Raw genomic sequence first — 18,834 nt, forward strand, 5'->3', positions numbered from 1 at the left:
CAACAAGGGTAGAGGTGGCTACAGAGGCAACAACGTCAAGGGCAGGGGACGTGGAAACAACAGCTCCAGGTCCTCCACCGCCAACAAACAGTGACGCCTTGTCACTGCCCCCCGACCACACAACACCGGTCGGGGGGAGACTCCAGCAGTTCCTGCCCGCGTGGAAATCCATCACCACGGACAGGTGGGTCAGATCTCTTATCCAGTACGGTTACTGTCTGGAACTTACTTCCACTCCACCAAACATACCGCCAAGAAACCGTCCTATGTCCGGCGAGCACTTGCACTTGTTGCAGCAGGAAGTTCAAGTCATGCTGCAAAAAGGGGCAATAGAGCTCGTTCCACTGCAAGAAAGAGGAACAGGAGTTTACTCTCTGTACTTTCTAATCCCCAAAAAGGACGGATCCCTCAGGCCCATCTTGGACCTCAGGCCCCTCAACTGGTACATCCTGTCGGAGCACTTCCATATGCTCACGTTGCAGCAGGTCCTCCCTCTGCTTCGGCAGGGGGACTTCCTGGCTACGCTGGATCTCAAGGATGCATACTTTCATATTCCCCTGCACCCTTCACACAGGAAGTACCTCAGATTCACAATCCAGGACCAGCACTACCAGTTCAGGGTTCTGCCTTTCGGGGTCACCACAGCGCCAAGAGTCTTTACAAAGTGCCTGGCGACTGTGGCGGCGCATCTACGACGCCAGAACGTCCACGTCTATCCCTATCTGGACGACTGGCTCATTCAGGCAAAGTCAGAACAGCAGTGCGCCGACCACGTGTCCCGCACCATTCATCTCCTGCACGATCTGGGATTCTCGCTGAACTATCCGAAATCCCATCTCCAACCCGCCCATATACGGCAGTATCTGGGCGCGACGATAGACACTCTGACAGCCACTGCGCAGCCGAATTCAGTGAGAATCGCCAGTATCCAAACTCTGATCCAACGATTCAGACCACAGCTCGCTTCCGGCGAAGGTGTTCATGCAGTTGATAGGCATGATGGCCTCCTGCATCTCCATCGTCCCACACGCGAGACTACATATGCGTCCGCTTCAAGAGTGCCTAGCACGTCAGTGGACTCAGGCTCATGGGCAACTGACAGACCTAGTGTTGGTGAGCGGTCGGGCATACAACTCTCTGCATTGGTGGAATCCACAAAACCTTTGCAAGGGCCGACCGTTCCAGGAGCCTGTGCCACAGATTATCTTGACAACGGACGCTTCTCTCCAAGGATGGGGAGCGCATGTACTCCACTACACAGTGCAGGGACTATGGACACTACAGCAAAGGAGGATGCACATCAATGTATTAGAACTGATGGCAATCTTCATGGCCTTGAAGGCATTCAAAGTACATCTGTGCAACAAGGTCGTGTTGATCCGGACGGACAACATGACAGCCATGTACTACATTCAGAAGCAGGGGGGCACACACTCTCCACAGCTGTCTCATCTGGCTCAGAGCATGTGGAAGTGGGCCATTCAGAGGAACATCTTCCTCATGGCGGAGCATCACCCGGGCAAAGACAACCAGATGGCGGACCTGCTCAGCAGGCACAGCCACCAAATGCACGAGTGGGAGATACATCCATCGGTACTCCAACCGTACTTCCAAAGGTGGGGTCATCCAGAGATAGACCTGTTCGCCACAAAGGAGAACGCAAAATGCCAAAGCTTCGCCGCCAGGTTCCCACACCCGCAATCGCAGGGCAATGCGATGTGGATGAACTGGTCAGGCAGATTTGCGAACGCTTTTCCCCCAGCACCTCTGATACCGCTGGTGGCACGCAAACTCAGGCAGCACTCGATGACTCTCATCCTGGTTGCTCCAACGTGGGCACGCCAACCATGGTACACCACGTTTCTGGAACTCTCCGTGGTACCGCATCAAAGGCTTCATCTCACTCCCAGCCTTTTGACGCAGAGCCATGGCGACATTCAGCACCCAGATCCGCAACAGCGCAACCTGGCGATCTGGCTCTTGAAGTCCTAGAGTTTGGCTACCTCAATCTTCCCCCCGATTGTATGGACATCATTCGGGAGGCAAGGAAGCCCACTACTAGAGCTTGTTATGCGGCTAAATGGAAGCGGTTTGTCGTTTACTGTGTAAACCACGATATTGACCCGCTAGATGCTTCCATTCGGAACATTATTTGTTACCTGTTCCACCTGTACCAATGTAATTTGGCGTATTCTTCCATCCGCATTCACTTGTCTGCAATGGCAGCATACCTCCAGAATAGGCAACACCTATCACTTTTTAAGGTCCCTGCTATTAAGGCTTTTCTGGAAGGACTCAAAAGGGTCATTCCACCACGGACACCACCAGCTCCGGAATGGAACCTCAATGTGGTTCTTACAAGGCTGATGGGTCCTCCCTTTGAGCCACTGCACTCTTGTGAGCTTCAGTTTCTGACTTGGAAGGTTGCTTTCTTAGTAGCAATTACATCGCTATGGAGGGTTAGTGAGTTGCAGGCGCTCACCATCCAGGAACCTTTCTTCCAAGTACACGCTAACAGGGTGGTGCTCCGCACTAACCCTAAATTCTTACCCAAGGTTGTATCTCAATTCCACATGAACCAGACAATTGAGTTGCCAGTGTTTTTTCAAAACCCAGAGTCGCTGGCGGAGCGGATGCTCCACACCCTTGACGTTAAAAGAGCCTTAATGTACTACATTGACAGGACAAAAGATTTTCGTAAGACCAAGCAACTTTTCGTTGCATTTGCCTCACACCACAAGGGAAACGCTATCTCCAAAGCTGGGATCGCTAGGTGGATCGTAAAATGCATTCAGATCTGTTACGCTAAGGCTAAACGCACTCTCACAATTCCACCAAGAGCCCACTCCACCAGAAAGTTGGTGGCCTCTATGGCTTTCCTAGGTAACATTCCCTTAGAGGATATTTGTAGAGCAGCCACATGGTCTACCACACATACTTTCACTAAACATTACTGTGTAGACGTGCACTCCAAACAGCAGGCAGCTGTTGGTCAGGCTGTTCTCAAAACACTTTTTCAGACTGCTGCAGCTGGCACGGGCGGCCGCCAATAATGGGAGGACTGCTATGTATTCTATGCACAGATATGAATTCAGCAGCCCACATGCCTCGAACTGCAAATGCTACTTACCAGTATGCATCTGTTCTTGGCATGTAGGGCTGCTGACATTCATATCGCCCACCCTCCTCCCCGGCGCCTGTAGCAGCTGCAGTCTTCATATATATATACTCGTAGCATGGGCATCACTCACATACTTCACTCCATCTCTGCCAATGGCTAAAAACAATCTGGGGATGGAGGCGATGCCCATGCGCACTGTAGTCCAGGGGAGGAGCCACCTATCTCGTGATACTTCGAAGACTCTTCCAGGACAACAATGTGCAATCATCCGGACCCAACACTAGGCGGCGATCTATGCACAGATATGAATGTCAGCAGCCCTACATGCCAAGAACAGATGCATACTGGTAAGTAGCATTTGCAATCCATCACAAGGACATGTTGCCTACCTGTTTACGTCTCTTTCTGGTGGATAATCTGCCTATCCACAGGTACCTCAGCACCGTCTGAAAATAATCCATATCCGATTTGATGCACTGTGACACGTGTAATCTGTCAAGGCCTATCTGCAGTTGAGGGTGTGGAAGAGTTGCAAGGAAAACTGATGTAATTGCGCAGAGGCGACACTTATAGACAGTTTCCTGCAATTACTTCTGGAAGTGGTGAGGTCGCTGTGGAGTCTGATTGCACCACCTGATGGGTTGGGAGCAGTTGCTGTGAAAATTTCCAGATCCAGTCTGTGGTTAGATACAGTGTACATCAGAAAGAGCGATCTTGTTTGTAACATTCGTTCCCGCAACTTTGTTTGTGAACTGAACATCTAAATTACTTAGATAAGTTGATCTGATGACTTGTCTTATGGGCAAAATCTAGAACATATAAGCATGCCTTCTATAGTTTACTTTTCCTTATTTGATGTTTTATAAATGCTAATTGCTATCTTAAAATAACTATAGTGTGCTGGCAAATGCTGAAACTACGAAATATACTCTTAAAGGAAAGAAAACACTACATTTGTGTTTTTTCTTTTTTTATGTGAAGCTAGTTCCACTCTGTTACTCCTATGTTTCCCAGCACAAGGGTGATTGTACACAGAATCTTAGATTCTCTGTCAGTGACATAGATAAGTGTTGATTTTCGTATATAGGTATCTCAGATCTGACTTCTGTCTACATTTGAACTTCAAACATGAGTGCTTATTTACCCCTTTTTCTCTCTGCAGTCCAGAGAAGCCTTTTCATGTTTGTGTCATTGTCTCTCTTTTTCAGTCCCACAGCGCTCAAACCCATTCATTTTAGGCTATCTGTGTTTTGTTAGATTTTGCTTTGACTTGTCTGTATGGTGTGTTGGCATACTTCAAGAGGGAATGATACAGTGAGAGCCCAAACAAATACTGAGAATAAGTTTGGTATTGTTTTGCCTCCATGGCTGACGGTATCTAATGTTTTTGGCTGCTGAGTCACATTGTCACTGAATATGCTTAAATGTGAGATTTTCTGGAGCCTTCTGTAATTTTTAGGTTCAGACATGAAAGGTGATCTTCCTGGTTGTCTTTCATAAACTCTATCCAAAGACTTGGCAGTAAATATATTTGAGGTTGTCACCTATGTTGTCCTCAAGACTTGCTTTTAAATGCTTGACTCACCAGAACTGTTTTTAACTGTCTGCATAATGTATTTAGTTTGCTAGTAGATTTGATGGGTGTGTTACAGTTTGGCACATCTGTTATATTGCTGAAAAGGAGGGGTTTTATATGAATGTCTTTGTGTAGTGCAATGGAATTTAATCTTGATCTCATGTCTGTTGAAGAGTAGGTTGAATTTGAGGACAGTGGAGGTAAGTCCGTACTTAGCACCTGTTGTAGTGTAGTCTTGACTTAAAAGTGAAAGCGGATGAATCCTGGACTGTAGTGAGTTCACAAGTGAACGCAAGGGTTTAGGCAGTAGAAGTACTTGTAAGTGGAAGTTCAAAAGTTTGAAAAGAATTGAGCAGTTTTTAGGTCCATGAAGAAGACTCTTGACCTTCAAGTGTGCAGGTATTTAGCTTCTTTCCTTTGACTTCACTCTTGGTTCCAGGTGCCTGTCCTCACAATACAGGAACATGTTCTGGAAATAAGGTTTCTGTAGATTTTGTTCTGGGATATCAGTTAAGCGGATGGAGAGATCGGGAAGCCAAAAGATGTTGGCGAGCTGCAGCAGTTCACCTCCAGGTTCTTGCGTCTGTTTCTACTCCATGAGAAGTACATAAAAAAGTTAGAAAACAGACGCCCGAATGAAGTTGAAAACGACTTTCAATTAATTGTATATGCTGATTCCTCTTAAATAATGTTACACTGCTGAGAACTAGTACCTGATCATTTCTGAGGGACATGGTGTGGCTGTTGTAAAAATGTACTACCATCATTTTTAAAGAATTAAAGTGTTGGACTGTATTGCTGTTTTGTATCACACAATTTATTAATATTCTCCAAATGTTTCAGGCATGCTGAAATACCGGAGTCTTCCGTGTGTTATACTGGCGCTGTTCTGGAATCTGTGATTCAAGTTGCAAAAGAGGTAAGGTTACAAGGGGTTGCAATTACTGTGTTACTGAAAGATATGAACATTTTGTTTTTGTTTTGTTGGGGTCTGAATAAAGGCTTTTGATGAGACTCGGCAGCTAATGTACTCTTGTTGCATATTAAGAAAAGCAGTATGTTTGCTTACAACTGCCAGGTTATATAAAACCCATTGAAACATAAGTGACAAATGTTTGCCTTGTGAAGTTACATTGTCTGTTCAAGCTGTGTTTTAGAGAATTTGAATTCACAGTTGGAAGGTAATATTCAGTGAATGGAAGATTGGTAGATATGCTAAGAGCAATGGTATTCAGTACATCACAAACAACGGGAAGAATCCATAAACGTATTTTCTAGCATGATGGAATAGGTTGTGTTTCAACACAAGAAGGATTTAGAAATTAATAACATTACTCAATGCAACCAAAGAAATATATTCTAGTTTCATTTAATTCCTATTTTTTTTAACCTACAATTAAACCAATACCTTTATATTTGGAAGATGAAGCGGTTACTAAACATCATTATACTTTTTGCCTATTTTATATACTTTATTACTTACAAATTATTCATGTTTTATTTTTTCTGTACCAGATTAATGTATTGGATAAAATGTGTCATTGTAAATTGTAAATAATACTCACTTTAGTATTTGATCTATTAAACAGTCCTCATGTGTTCATATTATATTAATTCCATATTAGTAGTGGAATTATATCCTTTTTTCTGAATGTTAAAATGCTATTGATACAAAAACATATTTATTGTTGCGATCAATAATTTTTCTATGGATTATCTTGAAAGTGTTGCATTTGATTATCTGTTATGTACTGAATGTTTTAGCTTGTTCACGTTTTCTGTGTACCAAATTGGATTTAATGCCATTAGTATATTTTTTTACGTAGCTGTTGTAAATGTTAGAAGTGCATGCAGTCTTACTTGCCTAAGACCTGTCTCCACCAAAGTTTTTAATGCATTAGGGCAATATTGGGATGTGGGCAAATCAATGATACTTGCCAGTAGCACACCTGGGTCACATATGGGCAGATAATACACTCCTGCTAGCAGTGACTCCCTGCCCAGCATTTCCGCTCTCTTCCAGCTTTGCACAGTAGGAACAGTCTTCTTGAAATAATGGCCTCAAACAGTTATAGTTCAGGGGACTTAGAAGAAAAATGTGGGGTTGTGCAGGATTACATTTTCCAAATGCTGAGCAGAACGACATGTAGGTTGCTATTGAAAATAATATATGATATAAACTATATATCCTATAAACCTTGAGTACTCTATTCAGTACATAAATACAAAATCATTTTAGTATCCAAAGTCTTCTTAATTCATCCGTATTGTTGATTTCTATCCAACACAACTTTCATCAGGGCTACAAGTTTTCCAATGATTACAATTCATTGAAAAAAAATACTATAGTGTCAAGTTGCAATTACGTTATTATTTATGCTGTTTATTCATTCTGAACTATAGATCTTTCCAATCATATACTTTTGAAGCTAGTGCATCTAGTAAGGCTATTTCTTCACCTACATGTAGTGACAGGGTACGCGCATAGACAAGTGTAATTGTGATCCTTATGCCCATGTAGCGTTTTCAATCCCAGGTGTTCCTGTCATTTTGTGTGACTAATGAGCAGTTGTCTAAGTCAGGCTGACATTTACCCTTTCGGCCATGTGCTGTTTCTTAGTGTATGGTGCTTCCAATTACAGCGTGTATTTGGTGTCTGATACACCTGGGGTTTTAAATACCATTTGGTCCCGGAATCTCTCTTGCAGGCAGGCGATATTGTGTAGCCTCACCCTAAACCTTGAAATCCGTTCACAAATCAGTTTTAGTATGCTACATTAAACTAAGAATAATGAGCTATTTTCAGTTAATGTGAGGGAACATTTTATTACTTTTGTTTTATAAAGCCTACAGTACAAATAGAAACCAACTTCCCATGCACTTGTTATGGCCAGCTACCCCCAACAGCGACATTAACCAAGACCAGAATAATCCAAATAATATTACTTCAATCCATCACCCCAGGCAGCATAGTCCCTGGCAGTGCAGAGATCTCAATATGCGGTCTAACATCCTGTTTAAGTCCACTGCTCTGATTCTTCTGCTACTCCCTGTGTCTGCTCCCTTCGCATTTCCGTCTCACCTGCTAAATGGTGCATCGTGAGCTCCCAGTCGCTGAGGTGCGTCTCCACCTTCTCATCCATTCGTTTCTGGTTAAGACACAGTTCCTCTGCTTGTGCCCATTCCAGGATCTCCTTAAGGCATGTGTCTGGCGTAGGCCCATTATTAGCTATCCATCATATCACAAAGCAGCATTTTGCAAGCAGAAGGCCGAAGTTTGAAAATCTATACTGCATGGTTCCCCGCTTTAGTATTGTACCAAGTAGGCAGAGGTCGTACTGACTGACAGTTGGAGGCTCACCCCAGTCAGTCTTACTAGTGTCTTGACCAGCCCCTCCCAGTATCCCGTTAATGCTCTGCACACCCATGTCATGTGGAGAAATGTGGCGTTGTCATCTTTACATTTTGGACACGTTGATGACCTATTATTATATTATTTGGGCAGTCTGATGGGCTTCCGGTCCAGTGAAGATAGTGGAAGTGTGTAAACTAAAATCTGGCGTTACTGGCTACCTCCTTGCCTCAAATGATTTTGCAGGTCCCTATCAGAGGCTTGCCATGCTTTAATTAGCATCGGCATTCTATCCACCACCAGCACCTGTTGAAGTGGGCAAACCAATTGTCGTACTTGTCCTCAAGTAACACCTCTAGTGTTTGTGTTTTAGCGCTATGTCAGGGTAATGTGTTCATATCTCCCTAGCTATGCGCATTAATTTAGCAAACTGTAGCAACTGCCCTGCAGTGACCCCAAAGCTCTCTGTAGCCGCCTCCAATGTTAGGAATTTCCCAGCGGGATAAAAATCTCCCAGAAGGAGGCCATCTCCTTCTCTCCACGCGCCCAATGTCATGACTTCACAGAATGGGAAATATGGCTGGAGCCAGTCCAGGGGAAGGGACCTACTACATGGTGGGCGCTTCAGTACCCATCATATAACTCTGTCCCAGACCTTCGTGAACTGCTTGACCACCTCCGGTACCCCAACAGTTTCTCTCTGACCCTTCATCAGGCAGACCTGCTGTGGCGGGGTATCAGAGACTGAGTCAGAGAGTGTACTTATGCGTTTATGGGAAGGCTTTATTTTCATAAACACTCATCTTTGCCGACTAGTCAGTCTCTTTGGCAAATGCGGCAGGATCCGTCTTGACTCTCTTTAGCGGATCCAGAGGGAGTCGGTTTTCGCTGGCGTCTTAGACAACAGGAGCGCCGGAGCGTTGGAGACTCCCTCGGGATAACAGGAACCCAAAATCAAAGGAGAATAAACAACACAGGATTAGGACGGTCGTCCTTTTAAAGGTTCACAAGGGCCGGGGGTGGGGGAAACCCAGTGCTCAAGTGTCCACTCTCAGTGACGCTAGATATTGTGCTCTGGTGCTCGTGAAAGGGGAAGGGAAATAGACTGTACAGACTCTATGTACAAGAAATATTTACAAGCGGGCGTGTAACTTTTAAAGAGAGCGGGTTTCACTCGGCAGGATAGCTTCGTCTACCCACCCAGCCCGTTACTTTGCCCCGTACCTGTCGAGCCACGCTCCTCCCTTAGGAATGTGGCAGGGCGGCTCGTGGGTACGTTGGCCTCCCGGCTTCTCGGTCACGACTTCGGTACTCCGCCTCCAGTCCTTCGCGCCTGCTTCTTCCTCCTTCGTCTCCGTATTCGTACTCCTTCTCCACTCCCGAACTCCTTCTTCCTCCAGGGAAACGCCGTCCGTCTTCTTCCGGGATCTTCCTATATTTGATGGTCCAGACGTGGTGACGTCACTCAGGGGAGGAGTCTCGTCTAGTTGAAAACCCCAGTTAAAGGAGCCTTGTTCCTGGGTATCTTCGAGAGTCAATAATGGCTGATTCTGCGGGAACCATTCTTCATGCCGGTAAGGGATGTCGTCCTGCTGGAAGGGGATACAAGTCGGCGAGAGAGTCCCCGCTGACCATCATTCACGTGCATTCTCCGGCACATCAGGACATCGACCCCCCCCGTCACACCTGCAATGCACCCTCGTCCACTGTGCCTCCCTGGAGATGGGTCTCCTAGTTTGTCTCCGGTTCGTACCACTTTTTAGCTGCAATACCCTATAATCAAGTTTGAGGTCTGGAAGTCCAAGTCCTCCTTTCTCCCTACTCCGTTTCAGTACCTCCACCAAACTGTTTCTTCCTCCAGCTAACACGAGAGGACCAAAAGACTGTCCAGTTCTCAGAAGATTGCTTGTGGAATCAGATAAAGTGTGCTTTGGAGTGCATAAAGGCATCTTGGCAGCAGGACTATTTTTGCAAGCACCACCACTGGATTCAAGCAAGCCGGGCTGAAGATGGCTGGAATGCCAGAAACCGGTCCTGTGAAGCTTGTTTCCGGTCCAGGGAAGACATGGCTTGTCAGTTCGGGCTGGTCTGTTCCTATGAGGCACAGGGTCAGACTGATTTGCATATAGCCATGTCTGAACTGGGGTGGCAGAGTGGGCTAAAGAACAGTGATGGATGATTAAACCCAGATCTTTTGACTGGGTGTGAGTGTTTGATTGATTCAGATGCTCCGTCCATCACCACCCCCTTTTGTACCGCTTTTGGCCGCCATAAGTGTGGCAGGGAATGCTCAGACGTGAGTCCCTTGTTCAATTTGCCACTGGATTCAAGCAAGCCGGGCTGAAGACGGCTGGAATGCCAGAAACCGGTCCTCGGAAGCTTGTTTCCGGTCCTGGGATGACATGGCTTGGCAGTTCGGGCTGGACTGTTCCCATGAGGCACTGGGTCAGACTGATTTGCATATAGCCATATCTGAACTGGGGTGGCAGAGTGGGCTAAATAACGGTGATGGATTAAACCCAGATTTTGTGACTGGGTGTGAGTGTTTGATTGATTCAGATGCTCCGTCCATCACCACCCCCTTTTGTACCGCTTTTGGCAGCCATAAGTGCGGCAGGGTATGATCAGACGTGAGTCCCTTGCTCACTTTGCCACTGGATTCAAGCAAGCCGGGCTGAAGACGGCTGGAATGCCAGAAACCGGTCCTCGGAAGCTTGTTTCCGGTCCAGGGAAGACATAGCTTGGCAGTTCGGGCTGGACTGTTCCCGTGAGGCACAGGGTCAGACTGATTTGCATATAGCCGTGTCTGAACTGGGGTGGCAGAGTGGCCTAAAGAACGGTGATGGATTAAACCCAGATCTTTTGACTGGGTGTGAGTGTTTGATTGATTCAGATGCTCCGTCCATCACCACCCCCTTTTGTACCGCTTTTGGAGTGCATAAAGGCATCTTGGCAGCAGGACTATTTTTGCAAGCACCACCCTCCCCATTATCGAGAGGGGGAATATAGTCTAAAAGGCAATGGAGGTCCATATGCCCCCCCCCCCCCCCCCAACCCTTCCCATATTTAACTGGTGATATTGAGTTGCTGAGTGTGTCACCCACATGCCTAGGTATAGGAATGTATGGCTCTCCTATGGGATCCCAACCTCGGGTAAGTCAGCATGGGGGAGCCTCTCAGGATTGCACAAGGGTAGAGCACCATCTTCTGTTTATTAAGTTTCAGTCTGGATAGTCCCTCAAAGACTGCTAGCTCTCGGAAAAGGACTGAGATTAACTCCTCAGGCTGGTTCAGATATAATAGGGTGTCGCCCAAGTACATAAAGACTACATGAGTCATATCGCCCACCTGCATTCCCCTTTGTTGCATTATAAAATGTAGTCATATGGTAAGGAGCTTCATTGCCAGGTCAACAAGCATTGGAAATGCAATAGGTCTCGCACCATTAGAGTTAGTGCTTTTAGAATTGTTTATGGGTTTTTTTTGTAAATGTTTAGCATTTTTGTTTCCTGTAGCCAATGCTAAAGAATTACAAATAAAAAAAAGCCATAAACATTTCTTAAAGCTGTAACTGAAATGGTCTGAGACCTATTGCACTGTGTGAGGGTGAGGGGTTGAGGGTGAGTGAGGGTGAGTGAGGGTGAGGGGTTGAGTGTGAGTGAGGGTGAGGGGTTGAGTGTGAGTGAGGGTGAGGGGTTGAGGGGTTGAGGGTGAGGGAGGGTGAGTGAGGGTGAGGGGTTGAGTGTGAGTGAGGGTGAGGGGTTGAGTGTGAGTGAGGGTGAGGGGTTGAGTGTGAGTGAGGGTGAGGGGTTGAGGGTGAGTGAGGGTGAGGGAGGGTGAGGGTGAGGGAGGGTGAGGGAGGGTGAGGGGGAGGGTGAGTGGTTGAGGGTGAGTGGTTGAGGGTGAGTGGTTGAGGGTGAGTGGTTGAGGGTGAGTGGTTGAGGGTGAGTGGTTGAGGGTGAGTGAGGGTGAGTGAGGGTGAGGGGTTGAGGGTGAGTGAGGGTGAGGGGTTGAGGGTGAGTGAGGGTGAGTGAGGGTGAGGGGTTGAGGGTGAGGGGTTGAGGGTGAGTGAGGGTGAGGGGTTGAGGGTGAGGGGTTGAGGGTGAGTGAGGGTGAGGGGTTGAGGGTGAGGGTGAGGGGTTGAGGGTGAGGGGTTGAGGGTGAGTGAGGGTGAGGGGTTGAGGGTGAGTGAGGGGTTGAGGGTGAGTGAGGGTGAGGGGTTGAGGGTGAGTGAGGGTGAGGGAGGGTGAGGGTGAGGGGTTGAGGGTGAGTGAGGGTGAGGTGTTGAGGGTGAGTGAGGTGTTGAGGGTGAGTGAGGGTGGAGGGTGGGTGAGGGGGTGAGGGGTTGAGGGTGAGTGAGGGGTTGAGGGTGAGTGAGGATGAGTGAGGGGTTGAGGGTGAGGGGTTGAGGGTGAGGGGTTGAGGGTGAGGGGTTGAGGGTGAGGGGTTGAGGGTGAGGGGTTGAGGGTGAGTGAGGGTGAGTGAGTGTGAGTGGTTGAGGGGGAGTGAGGGTGAGTGAGGATGAGGTGTTGAGGGTCGGTGAGGGTGAGTGAGGGGGAGTGGTTGAGGGGGAGTGAGGGTGAGGGTGAGTGAGGATGAGGTGTTGAGGGTGGGTGAGGGTGAGTGAGGGTGAGTGAGGGTGAGGAGTTGAGGGTGAGTGAGGGTGAGGGGTTGAGGGTGAGTGAGGGTGAGTGAGAGTGAGAGTGAGGGTGAGGGGTTGAGGGTGAGGGGTTGAGGGTGAGTGAGGGTGAGGGTGAGGGGTTGAGGGTGAGTGAGGGTGAGTGAGGGGGTGAGGGTGAGTGAGGGTGAGGGGTTTAAGGTGAGTGAGGGTGAGGGTGAGTGAGGGTGAGTGAGGGTGGGGGGTTGAGGGTGAGTGAGGGTGGGTGAGGGTGAGTGAGGGTGAGGAGTTGAGGGTGAGTGGTTGATGGTGAGTGAGGGAGAGGGGTTGAGGGTGAGGGGTTGAGGATGAGTGAGGGTGAGGGGTTGAGGGAGAGTGAGGGTGAGGGGTTGAGGGTGAGTGAGGGTGAGGGGTTGAGGGTGGGTGAGGGTAAGGGGTTGAGGGTGAGTGAGGGTGAGGGGTTGAGGGTGAGTGAGGGTGAGGGGTTGAGGGTGAGTGAGGGTGAGGGGTTGAGGGTGAGTGAGGGTGAGTGAGGGTGAGTGAGGGGGTGAGGGTGAGTGAGGGTGAGTGAGGGTGAGGGTGAGTGAGGGTGAGTGAGGGTGAGGGGGTGAGGGTGAGTGAGGGTGAGGGGTTGAGGGTGAGAGAGAGTGAGGGGTTGAGGGTGAGGGGTTGAGGGTGAGGGGTTGAGGGTGAGTGAGGGTGAGGGGTTGAGGGTGAGTGAGGGTGAGTGAGGGTGAGTGAGGGTGAGGGTGAGGGGTTGAGGGTGAGGGGTTGAGGGTGGGTGAGGGTGAGTGAGAGTGAGGGTGAGGGGTTGAGGGTGAGGGGTTGAGGGTGAGGGGTTGAGGGTGAGTGAGGGTGAGGGTGAGGGGTTGAGGGTGAGTGAGGGTGAGTGAGGGGGTGAGGGTGAGTGAGGGTGAGTGAGGGAGGGTGAGGTGTTGAGGGTGGGTGAGGGTGAGTGAGGGTGAGTGAGGGTGAGTGAGGGTGAGGAGTTGAGGGTGAGTGAGGGTGAGTGAGGGTGAGGGTTTGAGGGTGAGTGAGGGTGAGGGGTTGAGGGTGGGTGAGGGTGAGTGAGGGTGAGGGGTTGAGGGTGAGTGAGGATGAGTGAGGGGTTGAGGGTGAGTGAGGGTGAGGGGTTTAAGGTGAGTGAGGATGAGTGAGGGGTTGAGGGTGAGTGAGGGTGAGTGAGGGGTTGAGGGTGAGTGAGGGTGAGGGGTTTAAGGTGAGTGAGGATGAGTGAGGGGTTGAGGGTGAGTGAGGGGTTTAAGGTGAGTGAGGGTGAGTGAGGGTGAGGGTGAGTGAGGGTGAGGGGTTTAAGGTGAGTGAGGGTGAGGGTGAGTGAGGGTGAGTGAGGGTGGGGGGTTGAGGGTGAGTGAGGGTGAGGGTGAGGGGTTGAGGGTGAGTGAGGGTGAGGGGTTGAGGGTGAGTGAGGGGTTTAAGGTGAGTGAGGGTGAGTGAGGGTGAGGGTGAGTGAGGGTGAGGGGTTTAAGGTGAGTGAGGGTGAGGGTGAGTGAGGGTGAGTGAGGGTGGGGGGTTGAGGGTGAGTGAGGGTGAGGGGTTGAGGGTGAGGGGTTGAAGGTGAGTGAGGGTGAGGGGTTGAGGGTGAGTGAGGGTGGGTGAGGGTGAGGGTGAGGGGTTGAGGGTGAGGGGTTGAGGGTGAGTGAGGGTGAGGGTGAGGGGTTGAGGGTGAGTGAGGGTGAGTGAGGGTGAGGGGGTGAGGGTGAGGGTGAGTGAGGGTGAGGGGTTTAAGGTGAGTGAGGGTAAGGGTGAGTGAGGGTGAGTGAGGGTGGGGGGTTGAGGGTGAGTGAGGGTGGGTGAGGGTGAGTGAGGGTGAGGGGTTGAGGGTGAGTGGTTGATGGTGAGTGAGGGAGAGGGGTTGAGGGTGAGGGGTTGAGGGTGAGGGGTTGAGGGTGAGTGAGGGTGAGGGGTTGAGGGTGAGTGAGGGTGAGGGGTTGAGGGTGGGTGAGGGTAAGGGGTTGAGGGTGAGTGAGGGTGAGGGGTTGAGGGTGAGTGAGGGTGAGTGAGGGTGAGGGGTTGAGGGTGAGTGAGGGTGAGGGGTTGAGGGTGAGTGAGGGTGAGGGTGAGTGAGGGTGAGTGAGGGGGTGAGGGTGAGTGAGGGTGAGTGAGGGTGAGGGGTTGAGGGTGAGTGAGGGTGAGTGAGGGTGAGGGGGTGAGGGTGAGTGAGGGTGAGGGGTTGAGGGTGAGAGAGAGTGAGGGTGAGTGAGGGGTTGAGGGTGAGGGGTTGAGGGTGAGGGGTTGAGGGTGAGGGGTTGAGGGTGAGTGAGGGTGAGGGGTTGAGGGTGAGTGAGGGTGAGTGAGGGTGAGTGAGGGTGAGTGAGGGTGAGGGGTTGAGGGTGAGGGGTTGAGGGTGAGTGAGGGTGAGGGGTTGAGGGTGAGTGAGGGTGAGGGTGAGTGAGAGTGAGGGGTTGAGGGTGAGGGGTTGAGGGTGAGGGGTTGAGGGTGAGTGAGGGTGAGGGTGAGGGGTTGAGGGTGAGTGAGGGTGAGTGAGGGGGTGAGGGTGAGTGAGGGTGAGTGAGGGAGGGTGAGGGGTTGAGGGGGAGGGGTCGAGGGGGAGGGGTCGAGGGTGAGTGAGGGTGAGGGGTTGAGGGTGAGGGGTTGAGGGTGAGGGGTTGAGGGTGAGTGAGGGTGAGGGGTTGAGGGTGAGGGGTTGAGGGTGAGGGGTTGAGGGTGAGTGAGGGTGAGGGGTTGAGGGTGAGTGAGGGTGAGGGGTTGAGGGTGAGTGAGGATGAGTGAGAGTGAGGGTGAGTGAGGGGTTGAGGGTGAGTGAGGGTGAGGTGTTGAGGGTGAGTGAGGGTGAGGGTGAGGGAGGGTGAGGGGTTGAGGGTGTGTGTGTGACAGTAACTTGTGTGTGTGAGGGCAGTGTGTGTCAATGCAACGGGGCTCATGTTATCGACCTCAGAAGCATTAAAAGTGTGTGTCTTGGAACGTCTGAGGGCAGCTCGTGTTACAAGCTTGCTTTGAAGATGGTCATGCAGTGCTGGGAGTGGAGCAGATGGTCCTGTTTATGACCTGCAGAGCACGTGTGAAGTGGGCGCGGATGAAGTGACTGGGGGGTGAGGGGTGTGCACGTTTTAAAAGTAGATACGGCCTCCGGCCGTGAATAATTAGGGGGTGAGAAATGCGCTGGGAGGGCTGCCTTTGATGTGGGAATGCGAGGCAGGCAGGCAGGCGGCTGGTGGCATTGTGCACGCGCTTCATGCACTGCAAGGAATCGCCAGCCAGTGGTGGTGTGGATAAAGACTGGATAAGCCCCTATATAGCTTGCCAGCTGTGCTGCGCACAACAGGCGAGCCCTAAAAAGCAGCTGGGATAGGGGGCGTCCCTGTTGTGTACCCGTTTCTATGTTTTATGTTGGGGAAAGTCTGCTGCCGGAGCGGAGTCCCACCGTCAACTCTGTATAGAGGAGTCTTATCACTTTAAAATATTTGGCCCGAATCGCATCATAGCCTGGATCTCAAACGTATTCCCAGCTGAGGGAATAAAATGTCCCCATCTGAGCGCTGATCCACGGCACGCAGACCAATCGCAATGCTGCAGTGCAGCACTGTAAAAGGCTATGGGGAGCCTGTGTGCTTCCTGGTTCTGGGACTTGTGAAGCGGAGGAGAGACGCGGCTGGCGGAACAGGTGAGTTGTATTTTCTTCCGTCCCCGGCCGCCTCCCCGCCGTCCCAGCCCTTTCACCCTTATTCTTTGCCAGGTGCTACTGGTCCCTATATTCCTTTTGCTTAAATCAGAGCTTACTGCGCCTCTCCATGCCATATGGGGTCCCCCCACCCATTGTCTTCAAAGTCCAAGATTTATCCCTGTAGCCTATCCGCCCATCCTTGTTTCCTCCTGCTATCAGTGACACAGCTTGGCCCTGCTAGACTATCTTATAGGCCACCTACAGCATGATCACTGACTCCATTGTATCAATGTTTTCATGGAAGTAGAGTCTGGTGCCATCCCGTATGCCCTCCATAATGACTTAATTATTTAAGTACTAAGGGTCCAGTTTCCATCCACCCTTGATCCCCGAGAGAGCTCTATGGAGTTCCACCCAAAGGGGAGCTTGGTCTGCTATCCCTCTCGCAATAAGTCTTATGGCCTGGAATCCTGTCAAGGATGCATGTTTAGTGAAGAAGTAATCTATTTGCTTAGAGGTATGGTGTGAACCAGAGTAATATGTGAATTGTTTTATCCCTGGATTAAGAGTCTGCCAAATGTCTCCCAGCACCATAGCCTCCAGAAAGTTCTTCAAGACCTGTGGTGGGGGCCCTCTTCCTCCTCAGGGATCCCGATCTATATCATTCTCAGAATATGTTTGAGGTCCCTCCCTAATATAAGAATCTCCTCCGAGAACTGGAGTAACACACCACCAATTCTCTGTGTTCGCGCTTTCCATGTAGGTGGAATATACGCTGTGCACGCATTTACATTTATCTCTTTCCAGGTACCCGATTGGCGACGTATTTCCTCTGACCATCAACTGAAGTGCGATGCGGAGTATAAGGTGTTGACCTCTTTAGCAGAATCCCCACCCCCGCTGGAGTCTAAGGTGAAGCCAGCATGGGCAGACATTCTATACCTGTTTCTATTGAGCATCAATTAGACCGGACAGCCTTAGGTTGATCTTCCCTCAACAATTTGCCTGCCTCCCTCAATTTTTCTGTACTTGTTTTTGCTGGCTTTATGACTCTGCACACTTTACAACTAATAATCAGTACAACAGTGCTTGTGCTCTCGCCCCTAAACATGGTAACATTGGCTCATACCCAATACATGTACCCAGGGCCTGTAGATTAAATGCTACGAGTGGGTCTGCAGCACTGATTGTGCCACCCACATATGTAGTCCCTTAACCATGTCTCGGCTTTGCCACTGCACTGCCTGTGTGCAGGTTACTACCACTTCAACTTGGCATTTAAAACTACTTGTCAAGCCTTAAACTCCCCTTTTATTACTTATAAGTCACCCCTGAGTAGGTCCTTGGTAGCCCAAATGGCAGGGCGCTAGCTAAGTAAAAGGGAGGACATGTACTTCTTTGTTTTACACTTCCTGGTAGTGACGCACAGCTAAATTAGTTTTTTACTGCTGTGAGACCCACTCCTTTCATAAGCTAGAATTGGGAATCCCTTAAAATACCTTTAAGTTGTAATTCCTGATCAGAAAGGAGTAGCTTTTTCATGTTTATTATCTTATTTAATATTACTATTTTAGAAATGCCACTTTTAGAAAGTGGACATTTCTCTGCTCGAGCTGCTCTGTCTCCCTTACAGCCTGTCTCTAATACACGTATGGGCTAGATGACAGATCCCTTTGTGCATTCCTTCTGACACAGTCACAGACACAGGAAAGGGCTGGGTGTGATTTAGCACCCATCTGCATTCGGATTGGTCTTCCTGGGCAGTTTGGGGGAAGGGCTTCACCTACCCTTCAAAGGGTAGTGGCCATACAAAGGATTTATAACCACTCACTGGTAGTCTGGAGTAAGGACTGGGATTGAAGGGGATACTGGTGCACTTCAAAACCACTGTTAAAAAGTTTACCTCACATCAAAGGCCCATTTCGGTAGGAGTACTGGGTCTCTGGTCCCATCAGATCACCACTCTGGGCCTACACTGAATCTCTGTCAAAAGAACTGCAGTGCTGTGCATAGGAATCAACTTGTAACCGAGGGGCCAGGAATGGGCAAGAGACGGGTCTTGGTTTTCCTCCGCTTTATTTTCTCAAGCAATATGAGGGTGGGGGGAGTGAGGGAAACCGCAAGTGCATGAACAGGTAGGCCGTGAGGGTGGGGGGAGTTTTGTGCAGGATTCCCGGGGGCAATAAGGGTTGTGCTTTTACTAGGTCAGTCGTCTGCCTTTCTTTTTCAACCAGCCCATAAAACGATTTCGCACCTCTGATAGCCGTACCCCTCCTGGTGTACGGCTGGGCGGCTCGTGGGGTTGGCCTCCTGGCTTCTCAGACTCTACGGCTTTACTCCCGTCGTCTCCTCCCGACTGCTCCTCCGTCCCAGCTGGTTCTCGGGGGATAGATGCCTCACTCGATTCCCTTGTCTCCGTCCTCTCTGTCCCGACTACGCTCTCTTCGCTGATCCACCGCACTCCTCTGCTCCACTCCTCCACGTTGCTTCCCGCCTCTCCGCTCTGCCTCTCACTGTCCGCTCC

The 18,834-nt window shown here is 49.8% G+C and overlaps 1 protein-coding gene across 1 annotated transcript in view; it reads left to right on the forward strand.

Annotated features, from left to right (window-relative positions):
- Window positions 1–18,834, forward strand: part of NOL6 (nucleolar protein 6) — a 398,079-nt gene that overhangs the window by 147,946 nt on the left and 231,299 nt on the right. Inside the window, exon 15 of the mRNA XM_086960307.1 lies at window positions 5,541–5,616. Within this exon, the coding sequence (XP_086816433.1) occupies window positions 5,541–5,616 (76 nt within the window). The remainder of the gene's footprint in view (window positions 1–5,540; window positions 5,617–18,834) is intronic.

Source organism: Lissotriton vulgaris, chromosome 3_1 (assembly GCF_964263255.1).
Source record: "Lissotriton vulgaris chromosome 3_1, aLisVul1.2, whole genome shotgun sequence".
Taxonomy (NCBI): Eukaryota; Metazoa; Chordata; class Amphibia; order Caudata; family Salamandridae; genus Lissotriton; species Lissotriton vulgaris.